The sequence below is a fragment of the Belonocnema kinseyi genome, chromosome 9 (genome assembly GCF_010883055.1).
Source record: "Belonocnema kinseyi isolate 2016_QV_RU_SX_M_011 chromosome 9, B_treatae_v1, whole genome shotgun sequence".
Classification (NCBI taxonomy): Eukaryota; Metazoa; Arthropoda; class Insecta; order Hymenoptera; family Cynipidae; genus Belonocnema; species Belonocnema kinseyi.
The window spans coordinates 51013139-51036262 of NC_046665.1; the positions used below are offsets into that span (position 1 = coordinate 51013139).

General features: G+C 30.6%; 1 protein-coding gene across 1 annotated transcript in view; it reads left to right on the forward strand.

Moving 5' to 3' along the window:
• LOC117180538 (hemicentin-1-like) overlaps positions 1-23124 on the forward strand; it is a 159418-nt gene that overhangs the window by 114035 nt on the left and 22259 nt on the right. The window contains exons 8-9 of the mRNA XM_033373035.1: positions 15599-15718; positions 20492-20662. Coding sequence (XP_033228926.1) covers positions 15599-15718; positions 20492-20662 — 291 coding nt within the window. The remainder of the gene's footprint in view (positions 1-15598; positions 15719-20491; positions 20663-23124) is intronic.

The window sequence follows — 23124 nt, forward strand, 5'->3', positions numbered from 1 at the left end:
GCGAGCCCCGTGCTCCCGTGCCGCATCTATGCTTATAATATCTTTGACGAAGTGACGGACAAGTTTGGAATTGGAAAAAGCCCCTAGCGCCGCCACCTTCCTTTTGCGAAAAAGTCGCAACTTGTTAAATAGTTTAACTCAGATCATGGACATAGGAAACACGGGACTAGGCATGCCATCCTAACTTGGCGAGCGGGGTTGAATTCACGGGAGGGGGGAGAATTCCATGAGTGGGGAGAGCCACCATCTTACCATGTATGTCGCGGGACATCAAAAGATGGCGGACCTCCCCCTCATTGCATCACCCCCACAATGGCATGTCTAGTCCCTTGTTTCTTATGTCCCTGACTCAGATCAACAGCTCTGAATACTCAGTCGGTAACACGTTTTCAGTGATATTTAACTAGAATACTTGACATTTTTAGTCAAGAAGAAAAATTTTTAAAGAAGGAGATTAACTTTCAAAGAAAAACATCAAGTTCTACAAAAAAATATTTTTTTTAAGATACGTGGATTTTAAATGAAACAGTTGAATTTTTAATTAAAAGAGGCAATTTTTCAGCCAAATGGTCGAATATTGAAACCAAAGTATTACTATTCTACAAAAAAGATTTTTCAAAAAATACATTATTTTTTAAACTAAATACTTCAATTTTGAACTAAAGAATATCATTTTTCAACAACAAAAGGAGTAGTTAAATTTTTAGTTGGAGAAATTAATTTTCAACCAAACTAATGAATTTTCAACGAAAATACCGAATCCTCAACTAGAATAATTAAATTTGAAATAAAAAAATTAGTTTTAAACTACAACAATGAATGTCCAAATGAAATAGTTGAACTTTCAACTAATTCGACAAATTTTTAAATAAAAATGTTAATTTTTTAACCAAAAATTGAATAATTACATTTGCAGTCAACAAAAAAAAGAATGTTTAACCAAACAAATGCTTTTTTTTACTAAAATTATGGAATATTCAACCGAAATAGTATTTTCATTTTTAATTAAAGAAAAAAATTGTTTTCTACAAAAAAAAGAACAAATTTTCCATAAAATAGCTCATTTTTTAAGGAAATAAATCAATTTCGCATATAAATGATGAATCTTCAATAAAAAAAATTAAAATTTTGATGGAAAGAGTTTCTTTTTCAACCACGCAAATTTATTTATAACATAAAAGATAAATTTTTATATAAAATGATGAATATTTAACTGGAATACTTGAATTACCAACCGGAAAGAAGAATTTTTAAACGATGAGATTAACTTTCAAAGAAAAAAATCATTTTCTACCAAAACAAGTAGGTTTTAGATTTAAAAAAGTCGATTTTCCAACAAAAAAGTAGGTTCTTTAAAACAAAATACTTGAATTTTGAGCGAAATAAATTAGTCTTCGATTAAAAAAGACAAATAAGAATCCAACCTGTTAAATTTTCAGTTCAAAAAAACAAAATTAAGTTTAATAAAAATTCATCTTTTTTTTTTGTTATAAATAAATTGTCTTGGTTGAAAAATAAACTCTTTTTATCAAAATTAATGTTTTTATTGAAGACTAGCTGTGCCCTGTGGCGGCGGCTTTGCCGCCGCGGAGTAAAGTATACTTTTTATTGCTGTTTTTCAATTAAGAATTGGTCGTACCAACTCAGAAACCTTCGTGGACTCATGCACTTAAAATGGAAATACTATTCCAGCTGAATATTCCATAATTTTAGTAAAAAATTCATTTGTTTGGTTAAACATTCTTTTTTTTTTACTGAAAATGTAATTATTGAATTTTTTGTTGAAAAATTATCTTTTTTATTTCAAAATTCGTCGAATTCGTTGAAAGTTCATTTGAAGATTCATTGTTTTCGTTTACAACTAATTTTCTATTTAGAATTTATTTATTCTAGTGGAGGACTCAGCATTTTAGTTGAAAATTCATAAGTTTGGTTGCAACTTAATTTCTCCAACTGAAAATTTAACTATTCCTTTTGTTCTTGAAACTGGATATTTTTTGTTCAAAATTGAAGTATATAGTTCAAAAATTAACGTATTTAAAAAAATCTTTTTTGTTGATTTAAGCCTTGCCATAAATCCGGGCATTTTTTTACCAAAAACGTGCAGTAATGCTGGCTTCAGATGACTCTGGTATGCGAAACTCGGAAACGATTAGTGGTATCAAATTCTTCTTTGCGCAGGAATTTAGTGCTAATTAAGTGCTCTGGATTTGTGCTATTCAAAAAACCCGGGCACTTTTTTTCCAAAAACGTATAGTAATTCTGACTTCATTTGACTCTGGTATGCGAGACTCGGAAACTATTAGTGGTATCAAATTCTGATTTGCACAGGAATTTAGTGCTAATTAAGTTTTCTGGCTTTGTTCTAAGTAAAAAGCCCGGGCGCTTTTTTTTACAAAAAATGTGTAGTACTACTGGCTTCAGGTGACTGGTATGTGAAACGCGGAAACTATTTTTGGCTTCCAATTCTCCATTTTTGGTTAAAAAAAAGTGCCCAGATTTTTTGCTTTTTAAAAATACAAAGCACTTAATTAGCACGAAATTCCTGCGCCAAGGAGAATTTGATACCACTAATAGTTTCCGAGTTTCACAACACCAGAGTCACCTAAAGCCAACATTACCACACGTTTTTGGTAAAAAAAAGTGCCCAGATTTTTTGCTTAGCACAAATCCAGAGCACTTAATTAGCACTAAATTCCTGTCCAAATAAGAATTTGATACCACTAATATTTTCCGAGTATCACATACCAGAGTCACCTGAAGCCAGCATTACTGCACATTTTTTGTAAAAAATAATAGTGCCCGGGCTTTTTGCGTAGCACAAATCCAGAGCTCTTAATAAGCACTAAATTCCTGTCCGGATAAGAATTTGATACCACTAATATTTTCCGAGTTTCACATACCAGAGTCACCTGAAGCCAGCATTACTGCACATTTTTTGTAAAAAATAATAGTGCCCAGGCTTTTTGCGTAGCACAAATCCAGAGCTCTTAATTAGCACTAAATTCCTGTCCGAATAAGAATTTGATACCCCTAATATTTTCCGAGTTTCACATACCAGAGTCACCTGAAGCCAGCATTACTGGACATTTTTTATAAAAAATAATAGTGCCCGGGATTTTTGCGTAGCACAAATCCAGAGCTCTTAATTAGCACTAAATTCCTGTCCGAATAAGAATTTTATACCACGAATATTTTCCGAGTTTCACATACCAGAGTCACCTGAAGCCAGCATTACTGCACATTTTTTGTAAAAAATAATAGTGCCCGGGCTTTTTGCGTAGCACAAATCCAGAGCTCTTAATTAGCACGAAATTCCTGTCCGAATAAGAATTTTATACCACTAATATTTTCCGAGTTTCACATACCAGATTCACCTGAAGCCAGCATTACTGCACATTTTTTGTAAAAAATAAAAGTGCCCGGGCTTTTTGCGTAGCACAAAGCCAGAGCACTTAATTAGCACTAAATTCCTGCACAAAGGAAAACATGTTATCATGAATAGTTTTCGAACTTCATATACCAGTCATTTGAAGCCATCATTACTGCATGTTTTTGTTTAAAATTACCGGGCACAAAATTTACATTTTGCAGAATATATTAGCACTTAATTAGCACTAAAATCCTGCGCAAAGCAGAATTTGATAGCACTAATTGTTTCCAAGTTTCCCTTACCCGAGTCACCTGAAACCAGCATTACTACACTTTTTTTGTAAAAAAAAAAGTTCCCAGATTTTTTGAGTAGCACAAAGCCAGAGCACTTAATTAGCACTAAATGCCTGCACAAAGGAAAACATGTTATCATGAATAGTTTTTGAGTTCCATATACTAGTCATTTGAATCCATCATCACTACATGTTTTTGATCAAAATTAGCGGGCACAAAATTTAGATTTTGCAGAATATATTAGAACTTAATTTGCACTAAATTCCTGTCCAAACAAGAATTTGATAACACAAATAGTTTCCGAGTTTCGCATACCCGAGTCACCTGAAACCAGCAATACTACACATTTTGTATAAAAAATAAAAGTGCCCGGGCTTTTTGCGAAGTACAAAGCCAGAGCACTTAATTAGCACTAATATCCTACGCAAAGCAGAATTATATAGCCCTAATAGTTTTCGAGTTTCGCATACCAGAGTCACCTGAACCGAGAATTACTACACGTTTTTGGTAAAACAAAGTGCCCGGATTTTTTACAAGGCATAAATCCAGAGCACTTAATTAGCACTAGATTCCTGTGCAAGTAAGAATTTGATACCACTAATAGTTTCCGAGTTTCGCATACCGGGGTTGTGGCCCCAGCTGAAAATAGCATTACTACGTGTTTTTGGCCAAAATTACCGGGCACAAAATTTTTTTCTGCAACACAAATTAGCACTAAATAAGCAATAAATTATGGCATATTGCCCACATCGATATTACAATGTTGTAATTCCAACTTCCGGGACCTCGAATTTTCAACAAAATAGTTGAATCCTCAACCAATAGATACTTGAAACAGGATAATTATATTTCCAGTAACAAAAATTAATTTGCCACGAAGTAATTGAATTTTAAACATACACAGATCAATTTCCAACCGAAAAGGTTGAATTTCTTTCAAAAGAGGTAAGCTTTTGACAAAAAATGTAATAGTTACATTTTCAGCTGAACAAATTAAATATCAATTTGTAAAAAGAAACCTAATTTTTAACGTAAGAAATCAATTTTCATACAAAAGGATAAATTTCCAACCAAGAAGATTAATTTTCTGTCAAAGAAGTTGAATTTTTAACAAAATACATAAATTTTTAACCAAATATTTGAATTGTTAAGGACTTTTGAGACTAATATTTAAATTTTAAAGAAATGAAATGAATTTTTAAAGAAAGCGACGAGCTATTGATCAAGAATATTAAGTTCCTATCACAAAACACAGATTTTCAATCAAATAATGTACCTGAAGTTCTGGACGTCCAAATGAACGAAATATTTTTCCCCATTTCTATTTCGCCCATAAATATTGTTCCAACTGCAATTTAAAATATGTATTATAATTCTGCACAGTGATCTTGAATCGACTACGGGGCTTAGAAAAAGTTCACCCAAATCGGCATATATAGCTGTTTTTGTACACTACCATAGATCAAAATGCCTTTGTAATCAAAATCCCAGAGGCTCCTAAACTCAGTTTAGATCAAAATGAATGAATTTATTTTACTGGTTTTTTCGAATGTTCTTTAGTTAATATGCTTAAGGCTAAATATATAATATTTTAATATATTTTCAACTTTGACAGTTATTTCAGAGTGTAAGCATCAAATATAGGTTATGCCAGTGGCTTACTAATTTTTTCGAGAATGCAATTACCGTGCAGAAATCGCCCGATTTTATAATTAATACCGATCTGGCCCCGACCGGGATTTCCGATCTGGCCCTGATCGGTAGAATTCTGTGGCCCAGATTTAGGCCAGACCAGGCCAGACCGATTTCCTACCGTAACGCCATCCCTATGCACTCACAGAATTAGTGCTGAATTTTGTTTTTTGATAGTGCAGTGAAATTGGAATATTATTCGTTTATAATATTTTATAAATGATTGAAAATGCCTAAGGAAAGTACGCCACGTGTTCGGAGCCACCGAACACTAACCAGTATACCTCGAAACCTGCGCGAGGAAAATGAAAGTAAGTAATTTAGCTCTGGGGCTAATTGAAATCTAACCTCAAATAAAGTGATAATCAATTATATATATTTTTTTTTTAATCAATACGAATGAAATTATTATAGATAGAAATGTAAGTTAACACTATCCAACCCGTTCAATTGATGAATTTGGACGAAGCAGAAAATTTGGATCCACTTAAGAATGAATTTCCGGCTGATATCAACGCAGTTTTAGGTAAAATCATTTTATCAGTGAAAAGTCAATCCTTTTATCAATGTATTTATTATATTTTTTATATTGTTTTATACTATTTTTTCCATTTATATTAATTTTTTATTAATTTAATGTAGTGATAAAATCTAAAGAGCATTTTAGATTTTTTTTTAATAATAAATTCATTATCAAAATACATTAAGGACACCTTTTAATAACATGAATTTCGGAATCAAGTAGTAGAATCAAAATACCAATCGATCAAGTGCTCCAAACAAGAGATCCTTACTTAACTGCGCATGCGTTACACTCGACGTCTAATTGGTTGCTATTCGCGTGCAGTTTAAAATGCTAAAATATATTATTTCTCTTCTTTATCATAAATAATGGCATTTCTACTTTTAAAAATGCCATTAGATAGAAATTCATGAATCTTGATAAAAAAAATTAATTAAATGCATATTCTGTACACAATCTAAAGGATAATTTTAATTCACAGGATATGTATTTGATTAATTTTTACTATTATCAAGATTCATTGATATCGATGTAATGGACATTGTTATAAGTCGAAATGTCTTTATTTATAATAAACAATAAAAATAATATTTTTTAGCATTTTAAACTGCGCGCGAACAGTAACTAATCAGATGCCGAGTGCGACGCAAGTGTTCTAAAGTAGGAAGCTTTCGTTGGTAACACTGCATAATTATTTATGAAAAAAGTATAATTTTTCCTGTGAATGTTCAACGTAGGTACGTAAAAATCCAATTTTTCTAATTCTGTAACTTTACTTTCCTTCCTGCACTTGGCTATTGTGGTTCTTGTATATTAACAACATCTTTTCTTCCACTTCCCTGTCGTAAATACTTGTAAAAATTAAACCCCTAATATATATCTAATTTTCCGATACTTAACATTTATTTTCAAATCATGTTAATTTCCGCCAGGAAAATTCAATGAAAATCCACAAGCAGTTACTGATTCTGATACTGAAAATTATTCAAGCGATCAAAGTTTTAGGGTTCCATCTAAGAAATGTTCTAAAACTCACGAAGCTTCACAAACGCCAAAAAAGTATCAAGTAAGTTGAAAAACAAATATTTGAAACACAGTTTAGGGTAGCCGTTTTATTCAAAGAAAAAATTCCCGGTTTTTTCCAGGTTCGCAAACATTTTTCACGATCAATACAATTAAAAAATTCGAACTCTAAAGCTAAAAATTTTTCCATTTGAAGTAACAAAAAATAAACTACCAATTAAAGCACTCAAAATTAAACTCTTACATTTTAAACTTTTGAAATTGAATTGTAAGACTTTTTAATTAAAAAATTTTTGATTCAATTTCTCAATAATTTAAACGCAAAAAATGAAAGGCTCTAATATTTTTCAATTGAATAACTTAACATGAAATGCACATAAACTGAAAAATTTAGAATTTAAAAAAAAATAATGAATTCAAAAAGTCAGATTCAATTCTAAAAATATAAATTCACGTTATCATTTTTAAAGGTGTAAATTAAAGAATCAATGAATTTAAAAAAATTTAAATTATATTATTCTTAACGAGTTTAAACTAAATAAATTCACGTTATTATTTTCAAAGGTGTTTATTAAAAAGATTAGTGAACTTTAAAATTTTTTAATTTATATTACTTTCAACAATTTCAAGCTAAATACGTTAAAAATTTAAAAATTAAATTTGTTTAACTTAACACTTCTCAAATTGAAAGTTACAATATTTTTATCCTAAACACTTTAAACATCCTTGTAAGGCTTCAAAATTTTATTTCAAAATCTTGAGTTATAATTATAGTTCCCTATAACATTTAGAAACCCCTGCAAAATTAAAGAAAATTCTTTAAATCTTCCACATTCTTTTTTAACAATTTTGGAAATCTTAATATCTTTTTGAATATTATTTTTAAATAATATTCCAAACTGTAAAATTATTTTTAATTTTCCTACGAATCGTAACAAGAAGTTTTTATTCTTTTGAACCTTTTAAATTATTTGAAATCATTTCAAGCTTTAAATTAATTTTGAATCTTTTTAAAACATCTTAATGCGTCTTAAAATAATATATTAAACAATTCAGTTTCAAATTGTTAATTTAAAAATATTTCAATTAATTATTCTTAAATGAACCGTCAAATATTGCTAAATATGAAATATTTATTCATTTTTCTTTAATTAAAAAATGTTTAATTGAATGCATAAAAAATTGATTATTTCAAACTGAAACAATATTTTTAATTTAATGCAAAGCCTTTAATTGCAAATACATTATTATGAAGTTATTTTTATTTTAAAAATATTCTATAAAGTTTTAGGCAGACGTTTGCTTGATTTAATGACTAAGATTTCGAATTGAAACAGTTAATTTTTTCACTTTAAAATCGCTTTGTAAAGTGAATTATTGTTCCCTTTTAATACCTAAATTACAGATTCATTTTTAAAATAATTTATTTATATTTACAGCTAATAAAATACAAATATTTTTTATACAAAATTTTCAACTTCAAACGGTTTTAATTTTTAGTTTATTAAGTCTTCAAGACTGCATTTTGAAATTCTCTAAATTAAAAATAAAAACCTAAAATGAAAAATTTCTAAAGTAAACGATTTTTAAATTACGCATTGTGAACTGAATGATGTCATCATTGAAATCAATAACAATTCAATTTATTATTTAAAGAAATTTTGAAATCGAACTTAGGCAGATTTGTTTTTTAAATATTTACAAAATTTCCAGTGAAAAAATAAAATCACTGTCATTTCCCGAATTTTCTCCATTTTAACAAATTCCCAGCCATTTTCCGGTTTTCCAGTCCAAAGGCCAGCCTGAGAGTTTTATAATTTGTTTATTTTACTTTTTTTAGAAACAGAAGCAGCGATCAGTGATAATTCCATGAGCGATGAAAACACAGAAACGACAGAGAAAGCGGCTCTAAGTCATACTGGAACAATTATTGGAAATTCCAAAAATTGATTTAGCCGTCGAAAGCAGAGGGCCCTACACTAAAAAATACTTTTTTTAAAGGTTCTAGTTAAATAGAATTAACTTAAGGTAATTTTGGTATTTAATAAATAATAATATTTATACTTTATGATTCTCTTTTTATTCGCGAAATGCATAAAATGTATTATTATCCGCGATCTGGCCACGACCAGGAATCCCGATATAGGCCCGACCCGGCCCGATCTGGCCCGCCCGGGACCAGATCAAAATTTCTGCACGGGTAATTAATCTCACACCGCACGTACATGAAAATCAATTGCCTAGATCGAACCTCTCGTCAGTTCGGCTCACTAATGTAGCTTGGTTATATGCTTTGAAACGTCTGCGGCGATACATTAGCAGTAAGTATAGGATTAATTTCTTTTTTAAAACTAATTTGTGTGGATTTATTTCGTATAATTTTTTTTTTTTAGTTTGAATTATTTCTTATCTGGAAACAATATACATGTAGCTTTATTTCTTTCAAATAAAATACATTTCTCGTGAATATTATTGAGTGAACTTTTATAAGTCTTGAATACAATAAACTTTGTTTGTCTACAAGTGAATTTTACAAATGAAGTGATCATTATTTTGAAAAACAGTTTATATTTTTTATGCAAATATTCAATCAGTGTACATCATGTCATCAGTTCATCCTACTCATAAATTTGCACATGAAGAGAACAGGTTAGAAGTTTGTGCACCCTGTGGTAGAAAAATAAGTTTTGGTAACTCAAAAAAATCAGGTTTCAAAATAACTACCAGATTAAGAAAACTTATTAAACAACATATAAATCAAGATTTTTGTCTATCTAATTCAAATTTTTCTGTGGGCATTTGTAGCTATTGCCGCCTCGCTCTCAGTCAACGAGATCAAGATAAACCAATTGAAAAATATAAACCTGTTAAATTGCACTGGTGATCGAAATCAAAATACACAGATTTCACTCAGATAACGTTTATTTGAATTAATAACATAATTTAAATTTCACAAACCACAGACGGTTAACACTTCGTGGAGATTGTCATTAACCTTAAAGATAGAAGTTAAAATGTAATGAGCTTAGAAGTGAGACTACTCATGAACGAGAAATAAGGCTCCAATTGTCAAGAATTCAACAGAAACACTTATTTCAGATCCAACATATAAGAAAACTAGTTAAAAGAGCCTCACTCGATTTAAAGAAAACTCCTAATAGAGCATCACTCTGTTTCAAAAGAAAACTCTGAATAGAGCCTCACTCATTTGTAAAGAAAACTCTTAGTAGAGCCTTACTTGTTTTTAGAAAAAACTCTGAGTAGAGCCTCACTTGTTGTTAAGAAAACTCTGAATAGAGCCTCAGTCGGTTAAAGAATACTCTGAATAGAGCCTCACGTGGTTAAAAGAAAACTCTGAATAGAGCCTCACGCACTTAAAAAAAACTCTGAATGGAGCCTCGTTGATTTTCTCACAGTTTTGGTAGCAACAAACTGACCAAAAAAATTCTTCAAGATTTCTCAAACGATCGTTCAATCTCTAGAGCTGGCGAGTAACTGACTCAGATTTTATGATGACGTTCTCGTCCTCGCATGGAACAAGGGCTCTTTTAAAAAAAGGTTTTCGTCGAATTAGTGATCTCATTTAGGAATGTTATCAAAGTTTAGATTACTTATCGCTATAACATAAACAGTCGCAGCTCGAAGCGCAAGCATAGAAAGAGTCGAAAGCATGATCGAAGAATCATAACTTGAAAGAATATTTCGCATAATATTTCATTCTATTTAAATTTCTACCTTAGTTATTCAGATATTATTTTCAACAAAATGTCTTTTAGTAGATAAAAAACTACATAATTAAACAAAACCATTTCAAAAAATACCAAATTACGAAGAAATTCAATTGCCTAAAGAAACTAGAAGCTTCACCACATGCCATTGTTATATATGCTTAACTGGCCAAAATACTGTAATTAGTAAAGTTCCAAGAGGAAAAGGAAAAGTTCTAAAGCTGTCGAATGAAATAAATATTGACAATGGGCTATTAGCTACTTTACCACCAAAGCTTCAGCCACTTCCAATTGATAAAAATAATAACAATGCGTCAACTACTACAACTATTTGTAATAAGTGTTTTCAAAAAGTGGGGAGAGGTATCGCAAATCCGTCCAATCCTCAAGCAGCCCGTAAAAATGCAATTTCGCTCATAGAAACCCTACCTGAGAAGCAGCAAGAGCAAGTTATAACATATTCATTGGAAAAAAAATTGATTCTGAAAATGCTAATACTGCAAATGCCACTTCCATTCATAAAAATGAAATCAGCTTGAGTACATAAGGATCAAAAGTCAAGATTTGTATCAATCCAAAAGAAAAAAAGGAAACAATTTCCAGTCATGAAAGCTTAAGTAACTTTCAACTACATACTGGCGTATCTTCCAATCATATGAAGAAAATGGGGAATTATCTGAGAAGCAATGGAGGTAGAAATTCCGCCGAATTTTGACCAGCATATGTCTGAAATATCAAAAATATTGGAAAATATCAATCACAAAGATTCTGCTCTATTCGACGTTAATACAGGAAAAAAAGATCGACCAGTTATTTGGGTCGACGCGCAAACAGTGTTTTCTGACGTGCTCGAAAAACAGAATTATGACATGAATGATGTACAAATTAAGGTAATGGCATATAGCGGTCAAGATTTTTTGAAAATAAGTATGAGCATTATTCCAGTTCCTGATTCTGGCAATGAAAATAATTTTGAATTAAGTGATAAAAAGAGAAATACATATGAAGAAGGTGGGACTGTTGTGAAAAAATCTGTTTCAGCTAGTTGATTTAGTGAATTTACGGCATTCTAATCAATCAAAAAATGAAACCATCTACAGCGATGAAAAAAAGCTCTTAACTACCAGTATAAGAGGTTGGAAATTAAAGACCTTTGGAGACTTAAAAAGTATTTGCAGTTGGGCGATAAAAAAAAAGTACGCCAAGGACTGTCACAGTACAGTCAATCTTCCTCTGTTTGATGAAGACGATGACACATACGTCATCGCAAAATGTCCGATTCCCAAACTACACATTTTGCAGGGATTCGTGAATACTTTAATTTGGAAGGCCGTAGTAAACTGTGTTGGGCGAAGAAAAGCTTTATTATGGCTGCAAAAATTAGGATTAGTCGCTAAAAATTATTGTGGAGAAATATTTGAAGGTAACGCTTGTCGTAAACTTTTGCGATGTGCAGACGCACTTTTAGATCCAGAAATTTATGAAGTAGGTGAATGGACGTTAGTAAAATTTGTTACTACATTCAAGGAAATGGATAAATTAGTAGATTGCTGTTTCTCAAAGAAATCGGTTGAACCAGATGTAAAGAAATACTTGAATTAACTTTCTAAAACGTTGAAAGGCATAGAAATGTCTGAAACTTTAAAAATCCACGTTCTTCTCGACCATTTAGAACACTGCCTACACTTTTTAGGAGAAGATGGATTAGGCAAGTGATCAGAGCAAGCTGGTCAGTCTATTCATCGAGTATTTTTAAGATTCTGGAACAAATACAAGGTCAATCAAATTAAAAATCCCTTATATTCTAGTCAACTTAAAAAAGCAATAGTTGAATTTTCGTCAAAACACATATAAATACTCACCATTTTATGTAAAAATGGTCTGTGCAATTTGAAAACTAATAATTTGCTATATTATTAAATGTTATCGGATAAATGAAATTGTATCTATAGCTATATTGAATAAATATTTTTATGATAGAAATTTTGATTACGATAAATTAATTGTCTCAAAATCTTCCCAATCCTCTAAGTATAATAATTCATTTTAATAGGCGTAAAATTAACTTTACAACAAACTTTGATTCTTTGGATGCATTCTTTATTCACAGATATATTATAAAATATATTATCGAATTCGAAAATATATTAAAGGTTAATAAATCTACCATTAAACCTTGAACACATTCATCTAAAAAATTTTTAAAAAAATAGTAAATTAATTTTATTCATTTTGATCTGAATTGAGTTTAGGAGCATCTGGGATTTTGATTCCAACGGCATTTTGATCTATGGTAGTCTACAAAAACAGCTGTGTATGCAGATTGTGGTGAACTTTTTCTAAAACCCGTAGTCGATTCAAGATACTGTGTCTGTTTTAAAAATAAATTATTTTTAATATAAATTAACAAAATTTTTCGAACTTTTTCTGATTTACATTCTTCAATAAAAAATTTCGTTAATTTAAAATCTTGGAACTTCAAGCACATAAGAAAATACGGGAGTTTTCAACCAAATAGTTGAATTTTTACCTGGTGACGATAAATTTTCAACAAAACATAGAATAGTTAAATTTTCAATTAAGAAAATAATAATTTCCAACCAAACAAATAAATTTTAAACTTGGAATGCATAATACTGCGGAATATTTTTGTTGGAAAACAAGTGACAGAAAGCAGGGGAGGCCCTTTTTTGTTTTACTGCCGACTGCTGGTGCCATTCTTCGGCCCCTAGTTCTGAATGCTTGGATGGCACCTGGCCACGGGTCAAAGAAAGGCACCAGCGGTCGGCAATAAAAAAACGAGCCCCCCCCCCCCTGCTTTCTGTCACTTTTTTTCCAACAAAAAAAATGTCTAAAAATATCGCGATTTTCACAAAAAATAAGACTAACACATCCTTATGGGCGATTGAAAATAAATACAGAACCTATCAATTACAGTTTGCAGTTTGAATCGCTTTAATATCTGTATTAGAACTGAAGATAATATAGTTGCACATTTTTGTACTTTTAAGCAACAATTTTAATTATTATTTAAATTTCTCAACTGCAACTGGTTCACAACGGTTTTCCTCATACTTATGAATTTTTTCAAATTTTTTCCTTCGCCCCTTGTATAAGAAATAATGCTCTAAACTTGACTGTTCTTAAATGTACCCAAAAAACCTTACATTTATCTACATTTTTCAGTCTGCTAAGCAAGAAAAAATGTTTACATAAACGTCTTTAAGCTCATATTAACGTAGAACACTTTTAGCTTTTAAATGACTGTCGTTTTGTTGCGCTAGCATTTTTTTTGACTGAGTTGTTAAGCTTCAAAGGCAGATGCATATAGTTTTCTCGCCGATAGTAGATAATTTCATAATTCTATTAAATTTCTGAATTTTAACAATAAAAAATATTGTTTCTTAACTGGGATTTTTTATTTGGAATAATTTTTTATTTGGGAATTTCACGTACTACGGAATTTCATTTTTCAGCATTTTTCAGTAGTTCCAGCTATATTTTAAATCAAATACAAATCGAAATTATATTCTGAGATCCAAGAACATGGAAATAAGTATGATTAGTTTGTTTTTAAAGTTATATTACAATTTTCTAAAGATTCTTGAGAAAATTTAAAAAGATTTTTGAAGATTTAAAATGAGTGAAAAAGAATTTAGAAAATTTTAAAAATATTATGTTACAGAATTTTACATAACATTAAGAGTAATTCTAGTAAGCTTAAAATAAATTTAGCATTTTTTGAAGTTTGAAAGAAATTGAAAAATATTTCATCAATTTTTCAGAAAATTTTCAAAAATTCTGCATAATTAAGAAAATTGACTAAAAATATTCCGTATTCTTTTGTGGAAATTTTCAAAATCTCTTAATATTTTTTGAAATCTTTTTAGTTATTCTTTTGAAATTAAATTTTTTTAAATAAAAGTCATTTCAAATTTTCCCTATAATCTTACGAATAATTTTTATTCTCTTGAAACCTTGCACAATTCTTGAAAAGATCCTGAAATTTTTGTTTGAAATCTTTAAACATATTGTTTCAGATTTTTTTTTAATTTTAGGAAATCACTTGAAACGATTTGAAATTTTATTATGTTTATCTTAAAATTCTTGTTTTTTTAATAAAAAATCATTTTAAACTTTTTTCAGAAAATGTTTCTTGATTCTCTTGAAAGCCTTTAAAAATTCTTAAAAAGGTTCAACATTTTATTTTGAAATCTTAAAAAACTACATTTTGTTTAAAAAAATTTTAATCTTGGCATTTTTAAAATTATTTTTAAAAATTCTTCAAAACTTTTAAATATCTTTTAAAATGATTTGAACATATCCTTAAATTTCTAAAAAATCTTAGCGATTTTAAAAGGTGATTTAAGAACTTTCAGATTTAGTTTTCTTATCAATCTTTTTAAATTTTCTTTAAATATTGATTTGTCAAACTAACAAATCATTTCAAATTTTTCCAGGAATCTTAGAACATTTTGTTCTTTTCTTTGGTACCTTCCAGAACTCTTACAAAGATTCTAAATTCTATTTTCGAAATCTTAAAAATCTACTTTTTTTAAAAAGTATTTGAAGTCCTTTCAACCTTACAATTACTTTAAACAAATTTTAAACTTCTAACTATCTTGTACATATAATCAAATTTTTTCTAAAATTTTGCAGTCTTCAAGAGTCTTTACCTTGTTTTAAATTTATGAAATAATAATTATCAATATTGTTTAGAAACTTATTTTTGTAGAAACTTTGCTTTTTATTTGAGATAGTAATATTTCGATATGTGCAAATTTCGTCTAGTTTTCTTGAGATTTAGTATATTTTCAAATAATGGGTTCCTTTTATAAATTTGAGAATAAAAATAAGATCCACGAAAAACCTTATTATTTATTTGAATAAATGGAGACGAACCAAATTTATGATTTCAGTATATTTCAAATATTTAGAAATTAATCTCCAAATCTTCCATTTTCAGTTCCTCCAGTTATCAAAGTGTCAAATCAACTGGTGGCTGCACCAATAAATAGCTCCGTAACACTTCAATGTTCTGTGGAAGCATCACCTCACGCCATGAACACCTGGTACAAGAATACAAGTGAGACAATTAAATTACTAAATAATTTTGATTTCCCCTGACTACTTACCATTAAATCAAATAAATTTGAAGTTATAATTCTAATTGATTTGGTTCAAATAAAATTAACTTTCTCCATTAATATTTCAATAAAAATGTATCTGGTTACGGGAAACTGTTTTTTATTAATTCAAGGTGTCTACTCAAATCCTGATCAAAAATTCTCGGACAGTTCCCGGGGTTTTTCCAGGTATCTCTAGATTTTTCCAGGTATCATTTTTCTTTATACAGAGCCATGGAAGTATGAATCCTAAATAATGAGATGCAAATAGTTACATTTTCAATAACAACAACGAATATTTTTCACGATAAATTAAATAGTTAAATTTTCAATTCAAAAATTAATTTTCAATAAAACAAGAACAATTTTTTAGGAAAATAGTTAAACTTCCCACCAAAGAGATAATTTTTTCAACTAAATTAATGAATCTTCAACTGTAGCAGTTAAATTTTCAGTCAATAAGTTTATTTTCGTTCAAAAACAATTATTTTATAACAAAATAGTTCGCTTATTAACAAAGAAGATGAATGGTTGATAATTATCAACCAGATGATTCATTTTTACTGAAAAAAATGAGTTTTCAACAAAACACATGATTTTTTAACAACAAAAACACAAGTTTTAAACTCAATTTTTAAACAGAGAATTGAATTTTTCAACTAAAATGATGAATCCTCATCTGGAATATTTTTATTTACAACATGAATTCTTAATACCAATTTGTAAAAAAGTCACTTAAACTTTCACCCAGAGATACATTTTTGACTAAAATGACGATTAAATCCAATACTACAGGGTGCGCCATCTAAATGTGGTCGATGGAAATATTGAATAACTTGAACAATTCTCAATAGATTTTGAAAAACTATTTATTTTGATCAAATTTGAAGATTTACAATTTTTTCCATTAAGTTTCCAAAAACAAAGTCGATCAAATGACCACCTTTATTTCTTGTATAAAATTCAGCTCTTTTTCTGGCATTTTCCATGGCATTTTCCAGCATCTCGGGCGATATCTCGAATATTGTCCTTAAGGGCATGTGACGCAGCTAAATACCTATATTGCCGACCTCACTTTATCAGTTCACTGAATATTTTTTTGAGCCAAAGAACTTTTTTTTGTAAATAAAATATCGAGCTGAAACTTTGGAAAATGTATTAGAGTACAATAAAGTACGTTTAGGTACTGCATTTTGGTAGGAACTTCACTGAAAATTATTTTATCTTTTTTCTGAACCTCGACATGTTTTAAACCTTCGAACTTTTTTTATACATAAAATATCGGTCTCAAACTTTGAGAAATGCAAGAGACGAAAGAAAACTACGTTTAAGTACAACTCTTAATAATAAAAGATGGGGAAAAAAATATTTCAACTATCAATTCCATCGTCATCAGCCGGTAAAGTTGTACACGAAAATACGAACCCTGGCGGCCACTAGACGAGGCTCTAGAGGGTTCGCATTTTGGTGTACAACTTTACCGGCTTATGCCGATGGAATTGATAATTGAAGATTTTTTTTACATCTTTTATTATTAAGCTTTATACTTAAACGTAGTTTTCTTTCAGCTCTTGCATTTTTCAAAGTTTGAGTGACATGCCCTTAAGCTCGTCTAAAGTCTTCGGTTTATTGGCATACCCTTTTCTTTACAAAAATCCCGAGGAGAAAAAGTCCGGTGTCGTTAAATCGGGCGATCTCAGAACGACCGCGATACTTTTGACGATAGGCACGCTCTGTAGCGACAACTGGACGATTACATTTAATGAACATTGTCATTATTTCCGCGCGTTCGTGGGCGTGAACCGATTCATGGTTAAAACTCTTTATAAAGTTAATGTTACAAATAAAAGAAAAAATGTAATTTAATTTTATAGTAGGGTGATTTCCAAACAGTTGACCATTTTAATTATTTGTCATTTTCCTCATTTTCTTTAGTCAATACATTTTTTATAACGTTCCTGAAGAAAGTACTTATCGCTTATTCAAGTTCAAATCTGACAGAGTGGTCCAGCTTGAGGTATCCAAATATTTTATTATTTGGATATTCCATTGTACAGTGATTCTACAGTCTATTCGACGTGAAAATTCCCACTCTTTTAATTCATCCAAAATAAAACTTTAAATTTAAAAACATAACCAAATAGTGGCTACTTTTCTAAAATTATTGAAAGTAGATTTCCTCAAAAACACAATTTTTTAAAGATTTGTGAAATTCTTATTATTCATCATGGTCAACTGATCTATTTGATCTCGATTTTGATCTATTATTATTATAATTTCACACTCTCAAGGATTAGACTTTATAAAAACAAAATGTTTTGCCCAGTTTTGAAAGTTTTTTTTCTCGAAAATTTCAGTGCCTGAAATATTCAAAATTTTTGGAATCACACATTTATAACTTGAAACAAAAACTTTTTTTTTTAATCTTTGAATTAAAAAAAAATTCCTAACTTTTCCCTGACTTTCCTAGACTAACAAAGTTTCCTGACAATTCCAATTTTTCCGGACGAGTAGACACCCTGTGAATATAAAACCTCACCTTTTCTTGTTTTATTTAATTTTAAATGTGTAAAGTATTTTAATATATTTATCAAAAAATTATTTCACTATTTAATTCATAAAATTGTCGAACGCATTGTCTTATTCAAGAAAATAATTAGAGTATTTGGTATCATCCACTAAAATCATGATTGCAATCGTGGGATTCAATGAAGCGATGCTAATAAACCAATACTCACATTGCTCAGACAGTTTATTGTTATCAATAAATGATTCAACTCTCACGTTTTGAACCCAATATTTACACGCGTTGTATCATTTGATTATATAGTCAACAAATGCAATCGGCTAATAAATTATTGGGCAAAATAATAATCAAACCAATGTCATTCCTCAAAACGATCCACTGCAAAAGCTCGTGTTCCGTTATTGCAATGGAACATTAAATTTCAATGAAAATTCATTCAGAAATTAATTTGCTATATTCAAACTGCATTGCCTATTTTATTCATTGGGTTCTTCGTAACATTGCAACAGAAATATTTATTAGCTAAAATGGAGCTAAAAATTTCAATTTGTTACAAATGATAACTTAGTATTTACAATTTACTCGGAAATCTATTAACTAATTAATACAGTTTAGGAAATCGTTTAATGAAGCAAAATAAAAATATTGACTGGTAGCAGTAAGAACTTCAATCTTAAAATATTTTTTCAATATCGTATTTGGAAATATTTGAGTTTTATTATTTTCGAAACTTTGTTTGTCGTTTTTTTTTCAAATCCTACATTAATACGGAACAAAATTTATTGAGTAACATATATGCTCTCTTGAATTTTATATTTAAAGACTGTAAAGTAACAGCAATAATGTAATGATAGAAGAGGAGTTTAACTCAAATAGAATAAGAATCATCTATTCATGTTTTGAACTTCAACCTCACTTTCCCATCTATTTCCTTATTTAATTTTTCCTTTCCTCACTCCCCTATGCAACACTCCCCTTACCCACTTCACTTCCACAAATTGGCATCTCTCCTTTTAATTTCACTCACATTCCCTACTGTCCCTACCCTTATTACCTCTCAATTTTTATATATCCCCTCCCCTTCTTCCCTCTACCTGCCCTCCCCTTTTTCCCTCTACTTACTTTACTTCCCTTCTTCTAATTCTCCCTACTTTCATACCCCTATTTTCCCCTCACTTACATTAGTTACCTTTCCTTAATTTCGCTTAACTCCCTTACCTTCATTTCCCCTCGGTTCCCATACATCCCTACCCATCATTTTCTTTCATGTCCCTTAAATAACTTTACTTCTTCTTTCACCCTCTCCCCTTTTCTTCCTTATTTCCCTCACTTCCCTTTACTTCCCTCTTTCCCCCTCACTTTTCCTACTTCGCCTATCATCACCCTCATTTCTTCTTACATACCTAAGTACCCCTCCCCTACTCTCATTCTCCCCTCACTAAGCCTACATACCTTCTCCTTACTGCGCCTCGCTCCCCTCCCTTTACCTACTCATCATCTCCGCTCCTCATTTTTCACACTCTCCCTTCCTTTATTAACTCTATTTCTCCTACTCCTTATTTCCTTTTACTTCTGCTCCTTCCACTCTCTTCATTTTTCCTCACTTCGCCTATTTCCCCACAGCTCATTTCCCATCACTTACCTTACTTCTCGTCACATCATATCGCATTGCTTAACCTACTTCCACTTCCCCCCTCATTTCATCTTAATTCTAATCACACTCTTATTTCCCCTTACTTACATTGATTTCCACCCCTCCTTTCCCATCATTCCCACTCCCCGCATATCCCTTCACTTCACCTCTCCTCATTTCCCCTCACTTTCCTTACTTCCCCTGCCATGAAATCCCCCACTTTCTCCTGCCCTCATTTCCCGGTACTTATGTTACTTTCTCTTTTATATTTTTCCCTAACTTTCCCTCACCTTATTTCCCAGCATTTACCTTACGTCTCGCCCCCCGCCCCCTTCTCATTTCTCCACACTAACCTTCTTTGAAAAAAAATACCGGCTGAAACTATAAAGGTTTCTGCCCGGGTCTACGAAACGCTAATTAGGCCATCCCTTAATCGAAATATTCGAGTTCAAAATTTGGATTACATAAACCAATTTAACGTTAATTTCTCTTAAATCCAAAGAAATAAAGAAAAAAGTATTAGAATAATTTTGAGGACTTTTTTCCAAAATAAGATAACTTTTTTTGCAACAGGTGATAAATTACTTCCCAATGATAAATACACGATGAAAGAGCAGGCTCTAAATGATTATTCCTGGATAATGAATCTGACAGTTCATGATTTGGAAAAAAAAGATTTTCATGGCTACATATGTTCTTCTGTGAATGCCCTCGGTAAAGCAGAAGGTGTTGTTCGACTACAAGGTTTGTAAATTAAAAATTTATTTATTTACATTTTAATCCAACAGTTTACAGTATAGATATTAGATTAGAGATTTTGGCAGATTGTTATTTCAAGAAACTTTAAATCTAAGCGTTTCAAATTAACAATTTATAATTGAAACATTTCAAATCGAACAATTGAATATCGATTTAAACAGTTCCTAAGGCTTTCAAAATTAGTACATTAAAAAGTTAGCAGTTGTAAACTTAATGATAGTAGCATAAAAGCGTTTAAATTTTTTTTCATTTGAATGATTTTTTTAAGATTCTAAATTTAACACATGAATATTTTAAAATTCAAAACCTTCGGACGTCAATAATGTCAATCTGTACAGTGCAAAATTTTCTCAAAATAGGAGTAAAGGGGAATTTTCTCACAAAAATAGGTGACAAAATAGGGGTATTTCTATTTTAATTTTTAAACATTTTTTAACAATTATTTTTAAATTTTACCGTAAAACTAAATTTGTTACTTTTTCATAATTATGCGAAATTTCTTGCTAACTAACATTTTTTAAATTTAAGACTCATTAAAAATATTCATCTCTTAATCGAAAATAATTTTTTGTTTCCAATTGAACTAATAATTTTTAGTACCTACATTAATTATGTTACCAATGTTTCTTAATATCGTCTTCACTAATATACAATTTTCATGTAAGGAAATTGTACTAAATTATGTAATTAATTTAATCGTGATTCACGACATACGAAAGAATTTCTAATTAAGTGGCAAATATTTCCCATGAGTATCATGATTAAAAAAAATCATGACAAACTTCAAATCTGAAAAATAAAAACACGACATTTTCTCAAAATAGATAAGTTTTTTTCGACACATTATATCGTTATATGTAAAAAAAGTATTCGGTGTCAAAAGTCATTGAAATCAAAATCGCGTAGAATGAAATTAAGAAATGGCTACGCTTCGGACCCAGTATGGTCTCTTTTCAAGCCTGCAGTCAATAATTTATTATTAAAAAAGTTAAAAGTTAAAAAAAAATCAATAATAAAGATGTCCAAATAACTGACAATAACACAGCCACACAAAAAAAGTGTGCGGATCTGGTAACAAGACACACGTATTCCTATGGATTTTGGGGCGCTGAATTCAAATTCGGTATCAAAAATCACTCATCACGTCATGGTTGAGCCATAACCTCAAAAAATGACGAAAAATCATGCACTGAGGCACATAAATTTCAAAATGATGCCAGTGATGCAATTTTTCACTTCAAAAACATGTCGGCAAGTGTGAAGGATCAACCCTTGTCTGATATCAACTTATTTAACATAACTTTACCCAACAGAACCTAACCTCACCTAACCTGAATTAACAGAAATTTATTGAACTACACGTAAAGCTCTGGGAGCATATTTTCCCAGTAGCAAATGTGTGCTACATCGAATGGGTCAACTCGAGCCTAACCTAGAAATAAATCTAACCTAGCCTAACCTAACCTAACCTCACGAAACACAATTAAACTGATTGTGTTGTCCCGTTGTGTTTGCGGTACCGTTTGAATCAGCTTGGGCTTAACCTGCTAAGAGGTCAAACCTATCCCAACCTAAAAAAAACTGACCTAACCTAACCTAACCTAACTTCACGTAACACAATTAAACTCATTGTGTTGTCCCGTTGTGTTTGCGGTACCGTTTCATTCAGCTTCGGCTTAACCTACATAGAGGTTTAACCTATCCTAACCTAACAAAAGCTGACCTAACCTAACCTAGCCGAATGAAATTCAACCACACGTGTAGCTATGTAAGCGTACGGTTCTCAGTCTTAAATGTGTGCTATACTTATTAGGGTAACTCGATCTTAACCTACAAATTAATCTGACTTAACAGAACCGTACGAAATTTTGCTTAACACAACACAACTTAACTTAAGTGTTCCCGTTGTAACAGAATAAAATTCATTTCATTGTACTACAGGTGGTTAAAAATTTAGACGCACATTACTCATTTGAAGAAACTCAGAAATACAAGTAAAATTGACCCCATTTCAATTAACCTGACAATGTTTGTATCAATTAAAATGTAGAACTGCAACTTAAACATGCAAATGAATAAGAGTTTTATTCAAAATTTTTTCTCTCTGCTTTTCTTAGACTTAAGGGATATATTTATACTATCCTTCGTGTTTACATTTTATCTTGCTTTTTATCGTAATTAAATTGATTTATAGACCTACTTCAGTCTATTTTCTGTCTGCTATAACGTGTCCTTTTTTCTTCGAAGGAACGATGCAAAAGGTTACGCTTACGTTTAAGACCTACATTCGTTTCCCTTTTCAACATCCAGCAAAAATCAGCAATCATGACCTCATCCCATCTACCCTGATATCGTTGTTCCATCACTTTTATGTCTTCATGAAAACGTTCCCCTTGTTCTTCGCTGAAATCACCAACATTTTCTGGAAACTTATCCAGATGGGAATC